General features: G+C 44.1%; 1 protein-coding gene across 1 annotated transcript in view; it reads left to right on the forward strand.

Moving 5' to 3' along the window:
* The window catches only part of LOC310997584 (stromal interaction molecule 1-like), a 42011-nt gene extending 21568 nt beyond the window's left edge, over positions 1-20443 (forward strand). The window contains exons 5-14 of the mRNA XM_083987337.1: positions 1744-1855; positions 2384-2499; positions 3548-3722; positions 5765-5942; positions 6045-6212; positions 8304-8404; positions 11846-12081; positions 14163-14249; positions 15653-15716; positions 19224-20443. Of these exons, the coding sequence (XP_083843463.1) occupies positions 1744-1855; positions 2384-2499; positions 3548-3722; positions 5765-5942; positions 6045-6212; positions 8304-8404; positions 11846-12081; positions 14163-14249; positions 15653-15716; positions 19224-19674 (1688 nt within the window). The 3' untranslated portion in view covers positions 19675-20443. The remainder of the gene's footprint in view (positions 1-1743; positions 1856-2383; positions 2500-3547; positions 3723-5764; positions 5943-6044; positions 6213-8303; positions 8405-11845; positions 12082-14162; positions 14250-15652; positions 15717-19223) is intronic.

A 20443-nucleotide genomic window follows, 5' to 3' on the forward strand; every position in this document is an offset into this window, starting at 1 on the left:
AAAAGCAAGCTTCAAGTTCACATAGGCAATGTGATTGGTATCGGTATCGGTATTGGTATCAGTATTGGCTATATACTGATTTCAGAGTTTGGTGATCGGCCTCAGAAACCCTGATGGGAGCACCCCTAGTCTCTGGTTCTGGTCTCAGAAGACTGCTCATTTGAATAGTGCTAAGAGTTCTGCAAGATGCAAACTGTGCTCACCATGCTAAAAGACACAAACTGTGCTCACCATGCTAAAAGACACAAACTGTGCTAACCACTCAGCTGTGTGGGCTCGTCTCTGGTTCTGGATTTGGGTCTGGGCCAGACCAGTATTTTTTCCACTTTTTTCAGAGGGAAAATCATGTAAAACTGAATACGAGTCTTTTTTCTTTTTGTTTTCAGGATATTTTCTCTGTATTTTCCCCTTATTTGATAGAACAGTGCAGAGCAGTGGTTCCCAACCTTTTGTGACTTATGACACCATTTTGACATCATAAATGTCTAGCGACCCTGCGACCATGTGACTGCAGATATTTTTTATGCTGCGTTTTATTTGAATTATATTTGAGGTAGTGAAAGTATAAAATATAGTTGTTTAAGATTGTGTGTGGTGTTTTTAATCATATCTTAAAAAGAATAATAATTAGTTAAAAAACATTTTTATCAGTAATTTTTTTTTATCAATTACTAGACATTTCAGGCGACCCTATTTGAATTCCAGGCGACCCCACGTGGGGTCCTGACCCCAAGGTTGAAAAACACTGTTGTAGAGCCACATGAAAGAATGTTGAGAGACTGTGCAAGGGACGGTCTCTGTTGGGAGTTGGACTGGCGATCAGCGTCCCAGGCATATGCCAACATGGGACATACTCGACCACACAGCATCCCTAAATACGAGTCTTTATACAAGTTTTTATAGTTAAACCCTCGGCTTCATTTCACCCTGTTGTGGTGTTTAACTGCTGTATCATGTGACACTGCAGTGTTGGACAGTGTTTAGATTCCAGCTGTATAAACCACGTCAGCATCAGACAGAGACATTCAACAGGACCAGGTCCATGGAGAGTCATTGTTGTTAGGGGAACAGAGGATGTTGTACCTCTTCCCCTCCACACTGGCTGCTGCTGGGACAAAATCAGCACTCAGCAGTGAAACTAACTGCAGATTGTTCAACAATTATTTATTCCATGCTGCCATCATCAGCTCGGTGACTCTAGAAATCACACATTTGAGTTTGTTAGAGACATCAGAGTTCAAGTTGAAGAAGGAAAAATGAAAGGAGGGGGTAAAGAGACACAACAACTGAACGTACGACAAAAAAGGCAAAACAACAGAGCAGTTGGAGAGATTAAAAAGGACAAATGTGTAAAAATAAAAGCCTATTTTTGGAGCCACTTAATTTTCCTGCTCCATTAGTCTCCGCAGCGACGTCAGAAAAGACGAAACTACAAACACATGGAGAGGAGAAAGTTTATTTTTAGAAAGAATAACAGCTGGTTACAAACAAGAAACGGCAAATTTTATTTTATAACGAGTACACGCTTATTCAAATATATTACAGTAATTGGTAGTATATTCAGATTTAGCCACTTAACATTGCCAATTATTACACACTGGACCTTTAAGTTTCAGCTCATTCAGCTCCTGGACTCCAGCTCCAGCATGGTCTCCATTTTCATTACCTTCACTGGTAATACACTCAAGATGTAAAGTGTTGGTGTGTGTGTGTGTGTGTGTGTGTGTGTGTGTGTGTGTGCAGTATATAACTGGACGGTGGAGCAGGTGGAGGACTGGCTGCTCGTCAGCGTGGAGCTTCCTCAATACACTGAGACCTTCAGGAAACTCCAGCTCGACGGCAAAGCGTTACCCAGGTAACCGCCACGCTTGTGTCGTTACTATATCGTACCTGTGTTCAAGTCCGTCTGTCCATCAGTTTCATTTGGATTCATTGATTATTAACGATTCTTACGAAGTGTCAGTCAAGTGACTGCGGAGCTCAGATGTCCCACTGTCCTTGAACACTCCGTGTTGTGTCAGAGCTGCGGCCGCCACAGTGTTTGTTCCTGTCCTTCCACTTCCTGTGTCATAAACTGTAAACTGTTTTCTTATCTGTAACAACATCTCTGTCCCGTCTGTCCGTCCTGGGTGAGGGATCCCTCCTCTGTTGCTCACCCTGAGCTTTCTCAGTTGTTTCCCTGTTAAAAGGGTTTTCCATGGAGTTTTTCCTCAGTGGATGTGAGGGTCTAAGGACAGAGGATGTTGTTGTGATGCCATGTACGTAAAGCCCTTTGAGACAAACTGTTTGTAAAAACGGGCTATACTAATAAAATTGCCTTGCCTTGCCTGTTCAGTTTAATAACCTGCCCCCCCCCCCCCCCCCCCCCCCCCCCCCCCTCCAGGCTGGCAGTGAAGAACACCACCCTGACACTGATGGTGTTGAAGATTTTAGACAGAAGTCATTCACAGAAACTGCAGCTCAAAGCACTCTACATCGTGCTGTTTGGACCACCACCAGGTCTGTGTGTGTGTGTGTACCCATATTAAGGCTGTCAATCAATACAAAAAGGATCAATTACAAATTGGTCACATAATGTTTTGCATCTTATTTTCTTACCATATTTCTCAGGTGTTAAAGGTTGAATATGTAGAATTACCAGAACAACAACAGAAAAAGAATTCCAGCAGTCGATTGCCAGACCGTTGCTAGGGACTCCGCTCTGATCAGAGGACAGACAGGAGAACTATGCAGGATATTTACCTTATGTTTCATTTTTACCGTCATTAACAGCATAATAAATGACTTGCAGCTTGTTACAGGGAGAGTGGAGGCTCTCTGCTGCTGCTCAGAGCCTCCGCTGTCACTGCTCTCGTCAAGTTAAAAAAAAAAAAGAGAGAGTCCGCGACAGTAAACGTGTTTATGACAGATAAGACTACACAAATACACCCATCCTAACATGTATATGATAATCCATTGATCCACCGATTGATTATTAAAAAGGCTTGGTTGAAAACAAACGCATACGACCGGGAGGAGGCAGGAAACAGCGGAGAATTGAGCCACGTGTCGGCAACGGGCAGGTACGAATGTAAACAGAACGTTGACAGAAAGTCATTGTCGAGCCCGTCAAAAAATTAAAAAAATATTAATTTGGACTAAAAAAAATGTTTTTATGGAAAAGCAATACTTTCATTCTGTACCCCTCTAAACGCCCCGTGGATGTTTTTATTTTATTTTAATAAAGCTTTTAATAAAGATTCTACATATTCAACCTTTAAATGATGGACCGATGTGCTGCTTTAAACAAATGTAACTTTATTAAACATGATCCATGAACAGTGACAACTGATTCAGACTGCGGGTCAAAGGTCAAATGTTTTAATCAGCTGTCAGAACCAATAGTAACCTGAAAAGGAACTGTTTCATTGTATGCATATCACTTCAACTTTGACAGCTTTGACATGCATTTATTAATGTGTGTGTGTGTGTGTGTGTGTGTGTGTGTGTGTGTGTGTGTGTGTGTGTGTGTGTGTGTGTGTGTGTGTGTGTGTGTGTGTGTGTGCAGACCAAAAGAGCCGGTGGAAGGACCTGGTCCTGGGTCTGTCGGTCCTGATGGCTCTCGGTGGCTGCTGGTTTGCCTACGTCCAGACCAGGAAGTCCAGAGACGACCTGGGCCGTCTGATGAAGGACCTGGAGGGTCTGCAGAGAGCAGAGCAGAGTCTGCTGGACCTGCAGGAGAAGTGAGAGCAGCTCTGTCCCCGGGGGGAGAGGGGGGTCAGAATACCCCCCCACCCACCCAAACACTATTAGTACTACTGTTACTATTATTAATACTGCTGCTACTGTTTGGAGCAGCACTGGTCCTGGTCCAGCTCTGATCTAAGACCTGCTGATGAACACACTCATTTCCTAAGTCACATAATTACACATGAAGCTTTCATCAGCATGAGAGGAAACAGCCCATCTACTGTGTGTGTGTGTGTGTGTGTGTGTGTGGTGTGTGTGTGTGTGTGTGGACAGTCTTTGCTGAAGCTTTCTGTCTGAAGTCCTTATATGGACAAAGAATAGCCGCAGCTCATGGTGCTCACACACACACACACACACACACACACACACACACACACACACACACACACACACACACACACACACACACACACACACACACACACACACACACAGTGACATGTTGAAACATGTTGTTTTACTTCACACACTTCTCTGTACCGCTACAACTGTTGGCTGTTACTTTGGTTATGAGTACCCACAGTAATCCTGTTGCTATGGTTACTGTTAAGTGACTAATACTACAATTAACAGCATTATTCCTACTGGTACTGTTACAGCTTCCAGTAATACTAGTGTTATTACTACTGTTACTTCTAGCACTACAGCTGTTACTGCTACTATTGTTTACAGTGCAGTACAGATACCAGTGTTACAGTAATACTATACTACTACATACTATATTGTTCAACAGATTTGTTTCCACACAAATATTACTACAACTCATGGTACTCCCATGTGGAGTCCTGTGAGTAGGCTACTCCGTGAGTACTGCTGCTGTGTGTCAGTGTCACCGACAGTAAATCACAGTCAAACAGGTGCTGACATGCTGAGGACAGATATACTGTTACAGACACACACACACACATTGAAAGTAAACTCACACACACATACACACATATAATAAACATACAGAGACACGCACACACACACACACACACACACACACACACACACACACACACACACACACACACACACACACACACACACACACACACACACACACACACACACACACACACACACAGCAGATCCATGGGGATCAAGTGAAGCATCAACTCTAGTTCCTCTCTTTATTCCCTCAGCACTGGAGTTTGTGTGCGTTCCTTTCATTCTATCAAAATAGCACACACACACACACACACACACACACACACACACACACACGGTCACAGACTGTGTCACAGCTCCCTCTGCTGGCACTAATACTCATTAAATAATTAAATTATCAATCTGACACTGAAAATAACAGCACAGAACCTCAGGTACACACATTAGGTACACACTGTTACACACTGGTGCACATATGTACACAGTGTTACACACTGGTGCACATAGGTACACACTGTTACACACTGGTGCACATAGGTACACACTGGTGCACATAGGTACACACTGTTACACACTGGTGCACATAGGTACACACTGTTACACACTGGTGCACATAGGTACACACTGGTGCACATATGTACACAGTGTTGCACACTGTTACACACTGGTGCACATAGGTACACACTGTTACACACTGTTACACACTGGTGCACATAGGTACACACTGTTACACACTGTTACACACTGGTGCACATAGGTACACACTGTTACACACTGTTACACACTGGTGCACATAGGTACACACTGTTACACACTGGTGCACATAGGTACACACTGGTGCACATATGTACACAGTGTTACACACTGTTACACACTGGTGCACATAGATACACACTGTTACACACTGGTGCACATAGGTACACACTGTTACACACTGGTGCACATAGGTACACACTGTTACACACTGGTGCACATAGGTACACACTGTTACACACTGGTGCACATATGTACACACTGGTGCACATAGGTACACACTGTTACACACTGGTGCACATATGTACACACTGGTGCACATATGCATGCTCTTACACACTACTACAGATAAGTGCTGGTACACACAGGTAAACAGGTGTGATAGAGCCAGTGTGCTGTGTGTGTGCAGGCTGCAGCAGGCTCAGGAGGAGCAGCGCAGCGTCCAGGTGGAGAAGGTGAAGGTGGAGGAGGAGCTGAGGATCGAGATCGACTCGGCCAAACAGGAAGCTCAGCGTCTCCGAGATCTCCGAGAGGGAACGGGGAACGAGAGGAGCCGCCAGAGGTACGCCGAGGAGGAGCTGGAGCAGGTAGGCCACGCCCACCGCCACCACGGTCCCCGTGGCGACACCCCACCACACGCCACAAGTCTCCAGGTGGATGGATTCATCCTGTGTGTGTGTGTGTTGCAGGTGCGTATGGCACTGAGGAAGGCGGAGCGGGAGCTGGAGTCGCGGGCTCACTGGGCGCTGCCGGAGGCTCTGCAGTCGTGGCTGCAGCTAACCCACGAGATTGAAGTTCAGTACTACAACATCAAGAAACAGAGTGCAGAGAGACAGCTGCTGCAGGCCAGGGAGGGGGTGAGGAGCACACACACACACACACACACACACACACACACACACACACACACACACACACACACACACAAGGGAAGGATATGCTGGAGTTAAAGCAGAAGTAAGCGGGATATTTGTGTTAATATAAGTCTTAAATAGTTGTATCTTCCGACAGCAATCACTTCTATAGAGTGTTTGGTCTGAAACACGGGTCTGTCAGTCACTCTGCTCTGCTGTAAGCCCAGGAGAAAACTTTCCTTGTATCCTACAACCTTTATCCAATGAGAGAGAACGGCATAAAGGGGCGGTCCTCTCTGTGTGTGCAGCCAAGGGATGCGCGTGAATGTGGTGACGTAGGGACGAGGGCGGGGACTGCTAACTCCATCTGCTGACAGGAAGTTACACAAAACCACCGGATCGCTTACTTCTGCTTTAATCAATAGCGCTAACATTCATCTCTTGAGCTAATGTTATTCTAGCCAGATTACATGAATGATTATGTTAAAGGGATATTTCAACATTCTGGCAAATTGGCCTATTGCCATAATCCCTATAGTCATAGCAGTAGGTTCATTACCTTTAATTGTCAGTGCAAGCTGTTTTTAGATCAGCGGGGCAGAGACGTGAGCTCTACACGCGTGTGATATTTTCGCCTTTCCCTCATCAAACTCATCAAATACACAATCCAACAACTCCAAAACGCTCTGGTGGACAAGTTGTGACCTGCATATTCACAATATGATATAATAATGTAACATGAGACAAAGTTGTTTTCGAGGCAAATGTGTAACTGGAACTACATTCCAGACACGGCTGCTGGGCGGAGTGATTTAAAAAGCACAGGTAGTTCTAAGTATTTGCTTCATGTGTCGTAATGTTACATTATACGTTACTATTTCATAGCGTGGTGAATGTGCAGGTCACAACTTGTCCACCAGAGCGTTGTGGAGTTGTTGGATTGTGTATTTAGTTGGATGAGGGAAACGTGGAAATACCATGAGCCTCCGTTGTGTTAGCTGAGCAGCTCACGGCTCTGCCCCGCCGATCTAAAAACAGCTTGCACCGACAATTAAAGTTCCAGTTGGTAAGTTGACGAAAGTGAAAGTAAACTCCGCGACTTGGTCGGAAATTTCAAGACAATACTCTGTCAGGTCCCTTTATGAACTTAGATAGCCAATAAGTAGCCATAAACACACCCACAAAAGACGTACCATATCCATAGCAACCGGAGACTCCAAAACAATCTCACGTCTCTCTCACCATGAAACACTCTTCTTGTGTGTGTGGAGGGAGGGAGGGGGTTGACAGAGGTGAAACAAGGGAGCTGACTGTGTATCATCTTGAAATTTCAGACCAAGTCGGGCGCTTTTTTTTTGGCAAATACGATTCCAGGCTGTAGGTGGAGCCATTGGAGTTGGATTTTGTCCTAAACTACCCATTTAATGTCCGACTATCAGAATATAGTGACAGTTCCAGCAAATATGACTGAATAATTGTTACCAACTGAAGCTTTAAAGGTAATGAACCTACCGCTGTGACTATAGGGATTATCATGGCAATAGGTGAATTTGCCAAAATGTTGAAATATCCCTTTAAGCTAACAGGCTAATGTGAGCTATTTAGTTGTGCTGTGTTAAACTAACAAGTTAACATTAAACTTCTGAGCTGAGGATGCTCAGCTTAACATGTTAAAATGAAGCTGGGTTTAAACCAGTGAGCTGATGTTAAGCTATTGAACTAATATGATGATGATGATGATGGTGATGATGATGGTGATGATGATGATGATGATGATGATGATGATGATGATGATGATGATGATGATGGTGATGGTGATGGTGATGGTGATGGTGATGGTGATGATGGTGATGGTGATGGTGATGGTGATGGTGATGATGGTGATGGTGATGGTGATGGTGATGGTGATGGTGGTGGTGGTGATGGTGATGGTGATGGTGATGGTGATGGTGATGGTGACGGTGACGGTGACGATGACGATGACGATGAGTGATGATGATGATGGTGATGGTGATGGTGATGGTGATGGTGATGATGATGATGATGATGATGATGATGATGATGATGATGATGGTGATGGTGATGGTGCTTCAGGCAGAGAAGATCAAGAAGAAGAGGAGTTCTCTGTTCGGGACGTTTCATGTGGCTCACAGCTCCTCGCTGGATGACGTCGACCATAAGATCCTTACTGCAAAGTGAGTGACCTTCGACCCCAACCTTTGACCTAGCTGTGTATGACATTAACAGACACTAAAACACATGAATACACATGACCTCAAGGACTTGTCTTTCATCAAAGTAGAAACAAATACCTTGTCCCATTGTGGAGGGAAATTGTAGCTTTTGTTCTTCTTTCATTTCGGGTGCTACAGTACACCTAAAATCTCCAAGTTCGATCAGTTAATCACAATTGATGGGTTGGTGACAATGGCTCTAAAAGAACACTATGGCTGTGTTGTAAATCACCCCCTATCACGGATGTAGTGCACTATATAGTGTGTTCGCCATTTTGTAGTGTTGTTCGAATTCTCCGCGATTAATTTCATCCACTATGTAGTGGATGACAAAACACCCACAATGCACCTCAAAATTGAGTGAACAAGCGATGTACACTACTTTCTACTCCCGTATCCCACAATGCAATGCGGTCGTGTTTTGCGAGAGAAGAAGAGGAAGCTAATTAGCATGTTAGCTACGATTTATTTAGGCAATTTACCAAAAAAAACCTCCTCAGACGTATTTGCCTTCGCTCCGTTTGCCTCGCCCGAGGAGCAGGAGTTTGGCAGCAGCATCCCAACATTAACAGGCAGCATTACATCAATCTAATTAAGAAACTGTAGTAGAATATGCAGTAAATACGATCTGACGAGCTAAGCTAATAGCCACAGAGCATAGCCACAGAGCCGTTAACTGCTCACGGTCGGGACACACAACAGTAGTTTACCAAACCAAACTTCCGATATTTCAACAGTTTATTGTCCGAGTAACACAACCAGACAGAATCACATCCTAAAATGTTCCCGCAAGTGTCTGGTTTTTATTATTTTATTTTTATGTGTCCGGTTTGTTTCATACATCCATGGTTTGTTTACATGATTCTCGGCGCGTCTGCTTCCATCACAGCAACACCTGGCGCATCTGCTGATAGAAAATTACTGTGTAGTGTCCGAATTCTCCTCCCGTCGTTCCCTACATCGTGTACATGATGTAGTCCACTATATCATATACATGATGTAGTGGATAGGGAGTGAGTGAGTGGATGATTTCGAACACAGCCTATGAACTCCCCACTGTTCACTACAGCCTCCTCAAAGACCACTAGTATCTTCTTGATAAGGACTGAAACATTTCATAAAACCTCCCTAAACTTTCTAAACAAGCCCAGGATCATCCTGGACCTTAGTCATCCTGGACAGTTCTGAGGAGCTCCTCAATAACCACTAGATTCTAGTGGTTATTGACTAGAACCTTGTTATCTATCACTAAAACTTCCAAAACCACATGTAGATCCATCTCAGTGAACGTTAGAACCTCAGGAGAACCCTAGAAACTCCTGGTGGAGTTCTAGAACCATGTGTAAGACTTCAATGTTCTGACAAGATCAAACAAGATCTTTCCACTGACCCAACAGTAGCACCTCTATAACCACTGAACCCTGCAGTAAATTAGCTCCTGAATTAAAGGTACAGTATGTAAGAAATCTAAAGCAACTGGTTGTAAAATCGTCCTAATATGTCAGAGAGACTCAGGAATAATGTTCATATAACATACTGAACTCACCAACAACAATCCTACAGCCAAGATATTCGCATTAAAACATTTTTTTTGCAGACCGCAAATCATGTTTATGTTTTGAATTTCTATGGTTGGCTTGTGTCGCCACCCAGCGCTCTCTCCCTGTCACAGCGTCTGTGGCGTTTCAGACTCCGGGTTGCCAGTTAAGCTTCCACTGAGCTGCAGCTACGGCTGGGAGATGAAAGGAGATCGTGAAAAAAAAGATTGTGTTCTATTATCGGTTGTTATGGTCATATTTGCTTGATATCACACGGTAGAAATAAGCGGCTTGTCGCTCTGCCGTTTAATACACAGCTTGCTGTTGTGAGCATACTAGGGTCATTATCAAAATACGGTGATTTTCCGAGTCAAAAAAGCAAAAAATTTTAATTCAGTTTTCACAAATTTAATTTAGTGGGAACTATTTATTAGCATGTTGACCATGTTACCAACTATAATGGACAACTATAATATTTTTCTTTTTTTTTCATCTATCAAACGTATTGAGTTTTCTGTCATTGGTGCCATTATAGCGCAAATCAATGTAACACCAATGACACAAAAAAAGAACCACATTGAAAAATGACATTTTAATTGGAAATATCTTACTTTTTACTCATGAAAGAGACACTCACAATGTATTGTCTTAAATGGCTCTTTTTCTTCTTCTTCTTTCTGACCTTGGGAGTTCTCTTACATGTTCTTAACCTTTCAAAATAATGGTCTGTGATACCAGTAACACCAATGACACCAAATCGAAGGACAGAATTCTTTTAAAAATATTTTTATTATTAAACAGCCAATTTAGATTTAATTTTATTCATATATTAAGCCCAGTGTTTGCTCATTATTGACCACTTTTTTTTTTTTTTTAACAAAAAAGAGGAAATATTTTTACACTGTCCAATAGCGTTGAACCATGGCAGTGGGACAAGTGTTTTTTTAGATACAAAGGAAATTAAAACTGAAAAAAATAAAACAAAACAGTAAATATATAAACTGAAATTATCATCATCATTTAAAATGGTTTTAAATTACATAATTTTGGTTTAAAGTGGATGATCTTTTTAAATTTTCAAGCATTTGTGTGTCTGGAAAGTGCAGGGACATGTTTTTCACCGTATTTTGATAATGACCCACTAGTTAGTTTGAGCTGCTGCTAAAGCTAAAGCTAAAGGGAAGAATTACCAAGTGAAAGTTAGAAAAGAGGGAGGAAATATGGCGAAATGGAGCCGATGGTAAATGAAGTGATGGTGAACATGTCGCCTGTCTCCGGTCGTCATGTTTTATGATCCGACGTCAGAAAGTGGAGGAGAAACGGAGCGGCTCATATGTTGGCTCATAGAGATGCGCGTTTTGCGGGCACATCCGCGGAGTCGCCGTAGACGGCGTGAATAACACGCACGGGCTCCGGATGCGGGGTTACAGTGTGTGTGTCTGTATGTGCGTGTCTGTCTGTGTGTGTGTGTGTCAGCGCTGCAGACACAGCGTCGGAGCGGTGAATGTAACAATAACTTGCAGATCACCTGAGTGACGTGAACTCCGCTCGTAGTTACTGTGAGTCAGAGCAATAAAACAGTGAGGTTGTTGATGAATATTGAGCTTTTTACTCTGCTTTGAGACTTTCAGACTGACTGAGTGAGCAGAGTGGAGGTTACCGCGTCGCTGTCTGGCAACCTGGAGTCTGGGGGGTAGGGGAGGGGGAGGGGGGACAATGCTGCTGTGTTTTGAATTTGACTGCAGCAACAATTTTGGCCACATTCTTACATATTGTACCTTTAAAACAAAGTTTCAATTCGAGTGAAACATCCAATAACCTAAACAGTGCAGTAGATGACTTGATGCCCCCCCCCCCCCATCAGACAGGCCCTGGCCGAGGTGACGGCGGCCCTGCGGGAGAAGCTGCACCGCTGGCAGCAGATTGAGTCTTTGACAGGTTTCTCTGTGGTCCACAACCCTGGTCTGGGTGCTCTGGCCGCAGTCCTCAACCTGGACCCGGCCTTCCTCGGCCTGAGACCTCCGACCCCCCAGCACCTGCTCCTCTCAGACGACCTGGACGACATGGACGAGGACATCCTGTCTCCTGGGACGTTGCAATGTGAGTCTGAAGATCAAACTAGATCTTATTGATATGATATATTGATATTTATCTGGCCTGAATGAACTTTATCTTGGATTCCAGTGGGGCTCTGCAACTAAATAAGATAAGATAAAATAATGCTTTATTTGCCCCAGCGTGGGGAAATTTACAGGGAGCAGCAGCAGACAACAGCAGAGACATGTATAAGACAGATAAGAATTAGCAGATACTGTAGCAATAGCAGTCAAAAGAAAGCAGTATTTGTAATAGAGTATGATTCATGTTGTGATTAAGTCAAAATAATAAATAAGAAAAAATAGAAATATTTTTGCACATTTGAATTCTGTTTAGTGCTGAGAGCAGCTCTTACTGTGGAGTCTGACAGCTGCAGGGATGAAGGACCTGCGCTCCGTCACACATTTCATAATACTTTAATAAGATAAAGATAAAGATTGAGATTAAGATAAAGTTGAAGAAAGTTGAGCTCTGGTTACAAAAATCAAAATTAAAATATAATGTGCATAAGAGCAGGGGGTACATGGCTAGAGGTCGAATGTGTGAAGGGGTACGGGAGTGTGAAAAGTTTGGTAACCACTAATTTAGACTCACTCACACCTCAAACAAGAACTAACCCCCCACTGGAAACGGTCCCCATCAAATACAGTAAGTTTCAGACCTTCAATTCAATTCAATTCAATTCAATTCAATTCAATTCAATTCAATTCAATTCAATTCAATACTTTATTTCGGACACAGCAGCGGTCCATAGAACAATAAAAAAAAAAAAAAAAAAATCACACATACACACAACAGACAGATATTCCAAAATATCACGTATTTACATCCAAGCTAGAACGCCAGTGCCTGCAGAGCCTTGAGGTGAACCTGACCGTACTCAGGGCAGAAACGATGCTGTTGGGTGATTCAGATATTCTACACAGCTGAACATGAGGTTCCTGAGTACAGCAGGACATGTAAACACAGCAACACTCCTTTTGTAATGCTGCCACAAGTGGGCAGTATACATTGGAGTGCAGAAAGTTTTAAAAAGAGTGATCTTGACAGGCAACGAGCACATACTAAATTTTCTCTTCAGCATATCAGCCTGTGCATACATCATACGACATTATCTTTGAATATCCCTATCATCAGACAGGTCATCACTCAAATAATGTCCTAGATATTTAACTTCTTGGCATGTTTTAAGGACAGTACCAGAGAGAGAGAAGACAGGAAATGATCATTTATTGTCTTCCTTGCTTCATGATGTTGCTCTTTTTCCCATTAAATTGAATGTCAAAGTCAGAGCCATATTGAGAACATACTCTGAGTAACTGTTGAAGGACAGCACTGTATGGACACAGGACGACCAGATCATCTGCATACATCAGGTGGTTTATAATAGTGTCTCCACCCATACAGCCTGTTCTGCAACTGTTTAGCTGGTTGGATAACTCATCCATATAAATATTAAAAAGAAATGGAGATAAAATACTCGCCTGCCTAACTCCATTGCCTACGTTGAAGGGGGCAGATGTAAAATCACCCCATCTCACGTACATTGCCTGGTGTGAATACCAAAAAATCAGGACCTTATTTAGCATCTGGTTCAACTTCAACCAAAAACCTGAATTCAGTAAGATCCCAGAAGGACTGAACCTTTAGAGGAACCAGCAGGTGGCGTGAGTTCACTCCGAGCCAACATGGTCTGGTAGTCGGTGCAGTATCTCTCTACCTTCTGTTGTTCATCACATCATTAGATCAATATGAACATATTCTCCAGCTGGTCAAAGATCTGAACTCAAACTTTATTTACAGCTTCAGTTTTTGACAAATGACAGAAGTGACATTCTAACAGTGAGCAGCTGTTTATTAACCTGAGTTGAGAGGCAGAGACAGGAAGTGACAGGATGTGGTGTGTTGGTGTGTGTGTGTATGTCGACAGTGATGCAGGAATGTGATGAGATCTCGTCCTTTAATCACCTGACAGCGTCACTGACCAGCTGATCAGCTGATGACTTGAGGTTCATTCAACACAACACACACAGACCACCGTCCCCTCTTTATTTGGCATCTCTCTCTTGATTGGCTCCTCCCAGACGCAGCATGGCAGATGGACCGGCGAGTGAGCGACCTCTGGCCCCTGAGTGGCATCGCAGACACCCAGTCACCATGGAAACACTCCGGTTGGCCCCTCCCTCTTTTGGCCTCTGCCTCTTTCTGATCCATACCTCTGAACGATGCCTCCAAAACCAGCAGGGACAAAAGAAAAAGAACAGAGACGTTATTTTTTGTTGATTAATTGATAAAGACATTTTATGTCATTTTCTTTCTTACTCAAAATGAAGAAAAAAAAAAAAAGAAAAAAAAAAAAATATATATATAGTATATATGTATATGTATATATACATTTTGATCATTATTTTTTCTCTTTTAAATGAATTCATGCTTTTTCTTTTGTTTTTGTTTCCCTGCAGACAGGAAACACTTCAGTGTTCCCCAAAAAAATCTGAAATTTGATGATTTCAATGAAGGTGCAGATTGAATTACATTTAATGAAATTGTTGAGGTACAGAAAAGAAAAGGTAAAACAAAACTGAATTTGATCCAAACGTCCCACAAAGATCTGTCTATTGCCATGGAAACAGAGGTGTGAGCCACCTCCCGTGCAGAGATATGAATCAATCACAGGAGGCATCACATGAACATCTGCAAGAGGTCAAAGATCAGACAGTTTGTCTGTGTTTGAGGTTTAAACTGAACAATCCAGCTCACTGTGAAGCTAACAGAGCTAATGAAGCTAATGAAGCTTTGTTAACTTCAAACTTTTCCAAACCTCAGACGTGTCTGAACGTGACGGACGGCAGCTGTCCATGTGACTCCTCCTTTCACTCCTCCTCCTTCTCCTCCACCTTCCTTCCTCAGTACGGTCACATCACACAGCTGTCCAGATGTTTTCCAGAGGAGTTCACACTTCACAATCTCCTCCTCCTCCTCCTCCTCCTCCTCCTCTTCCTCCTCACTGTGTGCAGACACGTGTTAACAGCTGTTTCCTCACTAACCTCCACTCACAGGTCTGCAGCTGCTCTAAGAACCAGGTTGCTGTTCTGTCCTCAAATATCATATCGACATTAGAGGCTTCACTTCATTAGCTATACGTTATTTACAAGGAGAAAACTGCTTCCATATCTTCAGTAGTATAAAGGTAGATGTTATATTAAAGCTCCATTCAGTATAAAGGTAGATGTTTGTGTTAAAGCTCCATACAGTATAAAGGTAGATGTTTGTGTTAAAGCTCCATACAGTATAAAGGTAGATGTTTGTGTTAAAGCAGGATCAGGATTTCTGTGACTTTGTGATGTCACAACAAGAGGCAGAGGCAGATTTCAAAATAAACCTCCAAAAGATAAAATGACTGAAATGTAAGGACTATGTCTCTGTGCTGATGATGAAGCTGTGATCAGTTTGTCACACTGCTCTTTGAATCTGCTCTCTGTTATGAGCTGAACTTTTCTGTTCACGTTTCTGATTTTCAAAATAAAGCTCCCAACTCAGTCTAACTTTCTCAACCTCCCTCCCTCTCCTGCAGCCCAGAGTCTGATGCCCATGCGACAGAGGATGGGAGACCCCGCTCTGGCCTTCAGTTCTCAGAGGTTGGTTGAAGGACGAGACTTGCCTCAACCAGAGGGGCGTGGCTTGTTCACGGCGTCGCGCCCTCCCAGCGGCCATGCCCGGCAGAATCGCAGCCGCTCCATTGGCCAGCTGGAGTTCCTGCCCGTGCCCTTCCCCTCTCTCTCTTCCTCTCTGTCTCACCCCTCCATCGGCCCTGCCTCCCCTCCTCTCCCTCCTGTCCTGTCCTTCTCCCCTCCTCCCTCTGGCTCCGCCTCCTCCCACACTGAGGCCACCGCCCACTTCTCTGCTCTGCTCTTTCGATCTTCCTGTTTCCACTCTGTGGATGCGTCCAGTCTCCCGCCTGCGGGGGGCGCTGTGACAAACCGGAGGCAGCGCTGTCGCTCCGGCAGCTTCGGGTACCTCCCCTCCCCCGCACAACTGTTCAAAAGATACTGACGAACTAACTCAACACAGCTGAAGAACTCGCGTCTAATTCATGACCAACCATATCTAACAGAGATACACAGGTCAGGATCCAGGCTGTGTGAGTTCATCTCTCAGGGTCAAAGTTCACTGTTTAATGGGGTGGGCTTGTTGTATGAGTGTGATCCCAGTCTTGAGTCTTCATACCAGGTCTACATGTGAATGAATCAGACCAACAGTTTCATCAAAGACGGTTTAGAAACCAAGACCCCTCCATGACGAGTCAGCTTCCTGTATACGCCCCTTTAGGAGACCAGCAGCAGTCTTGAGTCTATTGACTCCAATGAGAAAAGTGAGCGTGAACACAGATTATGGTCGATTCTTTCGCCCCAGAGTAACTCAAGTAAATATTGGACTCATTTTTCACAAGCCACATCTCTTCTGAACATTTTGACATGATCTTTTGTTTCATTACTTATTTATCCTTTAACAGTCATGGATCTCATTCCATCACCTCGTCCTCTCTCACTCTTCTCACTAACTTTTCTAACTGTGCTTATTTTTTAATCCATAACTTTGAACCTTTGCATTGTCCAATCATTGCATTGTTTTTTATTGTTTGTTATTGTGTTGTTAAAGGGACAACGAGGAGTTTTGGAAAAGCGAAGCGTTTTCACACTACATTTATGAGCCTCCGCGCACCGTGAAATTCTTTGACCGGCGCAAGACAGACTCATGTTTTCATTCATCAAGAATTAAAGTCAGAGGTTCGAAGACGATCAGATTCTGTTGTAGTTCCGACCATAAACGGAGATTCGGCGGCGTTATTCTCATGACTCGCCACGAAACCGAAAGTAAAGAAACGCTGGTCGGCTCGCCCAGCATTTCCACCACCACTAATAATAACAAAATAACGATAGACAAAACAGTATATTTATGGGCCCATTTATGGGTATTGTCGCGGAATTTTTCGTTCTGCTGATGGAGAAACTCCTTGTTGTCCCTTTAAAACAATACTGATAATGTGTAGAGCTGTGATCAACCACAGTGCAGCAGCTATGAGTTGTGACATGGTAACCTGGTGGAGCATGAGGAGGCTAATTTAGAGTTTGTTCCAACCTTTAAAGGTAGAGTCTGGAGGTTTTTGCTCAAAAATAAACGCTAGACTTATACAAATGAAATCCGTCTTAATCATCACCTATGGGCTTCTAGTCCTGTGTGGTGGGGGCTGTGTCTGCAGAGCCCCCTCCCCCTGCCGCTATTTTGGTGTCTTGCTTTGTTTCGCTGTTCACGGGGACGCTTCTGGGTGGAGAGTCTTCTTTTCTCTCCAGCCAATGACAGAGCTCAGTTGAAGCTCCGTGCAGCACGAGTAGGAGGGCTGCTAGCCCCACTAGCTGTCCCGGATGCTAGCGAGTGCTAGTGGTGGATGCTATCTGCCACCGCTAACACTCGCTAGCCCAGCTCACCACAACAGCCCTCCCACTCATTACAGCATAACACTGGAGGTTTCCGTTGTCGGTGACAGCCAGGTATCTGTCCACCGCTCCTTTCCTTTTCTTTTCAGTCCTGACAACTGCTGCTGATGCTGCTGTCAGGGGCAGGAGGCTGCACAATTGAGCCCAAGAGGAGGGGCCCAGTTTGAATGTTTTTTTTCACAAACTTCAACGAACAAACCTCCAGACTCTACCTTTAAACCAGTTGACAATTAGGTTAGCATGCTAACAAGCTGAGTTAAAGGAATAGTTCAACATTTTGGCAAATTGCCCCATTGCCATAATCACTATTCACTATAGCCATAGCAGTAGGTTTGTTACCTTTATTTGTCGGTGCAAGCTATTTTTAGAAGCAGAAGGAGCAGATTGGCGAGCTGCTCAGAGCTACGCTAAGGAGGCTAATGGACACGGTTGTGCATGAATTTCTCTCTAAAACAACTCTGTCTGGTAACGTTGTGTTATTATCTCATAGCGTGGTGAATGTGCAGGTCACAACTTGTCCACCAGAGCGTTGTGGAGTTGTTGGATTGTGTATTTGATGAGTTTGATGAGGGAAACCAAGAAATCCCGTGAGCCTCTCTAGTGTAGCTTTGAGCAGCTTGCAGCTCTGCTCCGCCGTTCTAAAAATAGCTTGGACCAACAATTAAAGGTAACGAACCTACTGCTATGACTATAGAGATTATGGCAATGGGCCAATTTGCCAAAATGTTGAACTATTCCTTTAAGATGGTGAGCATTGTATGTGCTAAAAGTGATGTTAGCATGTAGCCCAGGTCACTACTTTGTAAACCATATAATTAGCACTTTAAAGGACAATTCCAGGCGAATTCAACTCGGGGCTGTATGTTCCTAACATTTTAGGTCTAAAAGAAGGAATCTGAAGATTTTCAGTTTAATTGCTCCTGTTTTGCGGTAGTTGTGTCTGTCCCCGCATCGCCACGGCAGCAATGAATGGGAGTGGATGTAAGTTCCGCTGCTTAGGCAATTTTTTCCACAGACAGCGTCAGATGGCGACTCAAACATTTAATTTAATTTAATTTAATTTAATTTAATTTATTGTTTTATTGTACGTGGACAGTCCCAATTAATCAACTGCATCAAATACAGTAAAAAGGGCAGCTTTAGCCAGCAGGGCTAATATCCTGCTGTAGTCCCCGGCCAGATGACAATGGGCACCCTAAAAAACAACAACAACAATATATTACAACACAATGATTAAAAATAATCACTAGGGATAGGATGCACGAGAAGTCTGTGAGACTTTGAATTAGATCTAGTTTTACAAACATGTCGGCTTGCTTGAAGTAAATAAACTTCTTGGTGCATGTTTGAGTCATCATCTGACGCTGTCTGTGGCTTTGAGGGATGTAAACAGCCTAAGCAGCAGAACTTGCATCCGCTCCCATTCATTGCTGCCGTGGCGATGCGGGGACAGACACAACTACCGCAAAACAGGAGCAATTAAACTGAACATCTTCAGATTCCTTCTTTTAGACCTAAAATGATAGGAAAATACACCCCCGAGTTGAATTTGCCCGGAATTGTCCTTTAACTGCACAGAGGTTGTTTTAGTGGAATGCTCTGAGATCAGGTTAGCCTCTGTCAGCCGTCTGACGTTGTTCTCTCTGTCAGGGACATCATGAACCGCTCGGACTCGGACTCCTCCCTCCCTCTGGCCCCTGGTGAATCCCGAGGCCTGTACAGCTCCAAGCCCTTCCTCCTGTCGTCCAGGCTGCACCCCCAGCAGGGCCCGGGCTCTGGGCTGGCGGGGGGAGGGGGAGGAGGAGGAGGGGGTCTGGAGAAGAGCTCCAGCCTGGGGGAGCTGAGGGGCCCCGCCGAGGTCCTGGCCTCCTCCTGCTCCACCCGCTCCCTCTGCATCTCCCCCGACGCCGCCGACGGCCCTCTCCTCTTCTCCACCTCGGGCTCGTCCGGCTCGCTGGGCAGCGGCCGGGGGACGGGCGTCCACCCCCCGGCCAGGAGGAGTCCGGTGGCGGAGAACGGAGGAGAGGAGAGCGAGTCGTCAGGCAGCCGGCGGAGACACGCCTTCAACAAGATCTTTAAGAAGAAGCAGGGACGTCACTGAACATGAACATCTCACCTGCTTCCACTGATGAGACTTTAACCCTCTTCACGTGAGGAGGCAGCGGCTCCAAGGAAAAAGAAGCATTTTTAAAAGGCTTGATCTGCTTTTATTCAACTTTTTTGGCAAATATTTTGTTTGGTCTTTTTTGCTGAGTCCAGAGAAACAGGAGGAAGTAGAAGTAGAGAAATTTGACTTTTTTATGTTTTATTTCTTGTTTAATTTTCTCTTTCAATGCACATGCTGAAATCAGCATCTCTATATTTGTCTGTTTTATCTATTTTGATGCCAAAAAGTCTGTCACAAGTTTGATGCCTGCACCCAGATTGAAACAGTGGCCACAGGAAACATGTTCATATAGGAAGCTGTGTGTTAGCATCATCAGGGGACGTGGACCCACTGGGGGGGGGGGGGGGGGGGGCTACATATGTCATCAGGACATGAAGGACGTCTGGAACCTCCAGCTCAGCCAGTCAGTGTGAACTCAGAGATCGATCGAGCTTAGATGCTGTAGATAACACTGCAGTTGTTAGCCCTAGCCTTGTGGTCTCATTCCCCTGTAGCTCAACCTCACTGATCTACACCATGGCTCAACTTCTCCACTAGGGGGCAGGTCAGCCTTTAACCCCAAAACAACAACAACAGTCGACGCCAGAGTCAGCCAGATTGGACTGTTAACTCTTTCGCGACCATTGACGAGTTAACTCGTCTAAACCTTTTTTTTTTTTTTTTTTTTTACAGATTAGGATAATAGACACTCTGAGGTACCCTG

The sequence above is a fragment of the Trachurus trachurus genome, assembly GCF_905171665.1.
Source record: "Trachurus trachurus genome assembly, chromosome: 14".
Taxonomy (NCBI): domain Eukaryota; kingdom Metazoa; phylum Chordata; class Actinopteri; order Carangiformes; family Carangidae; genus Trachurus; species Trachurus trachurus.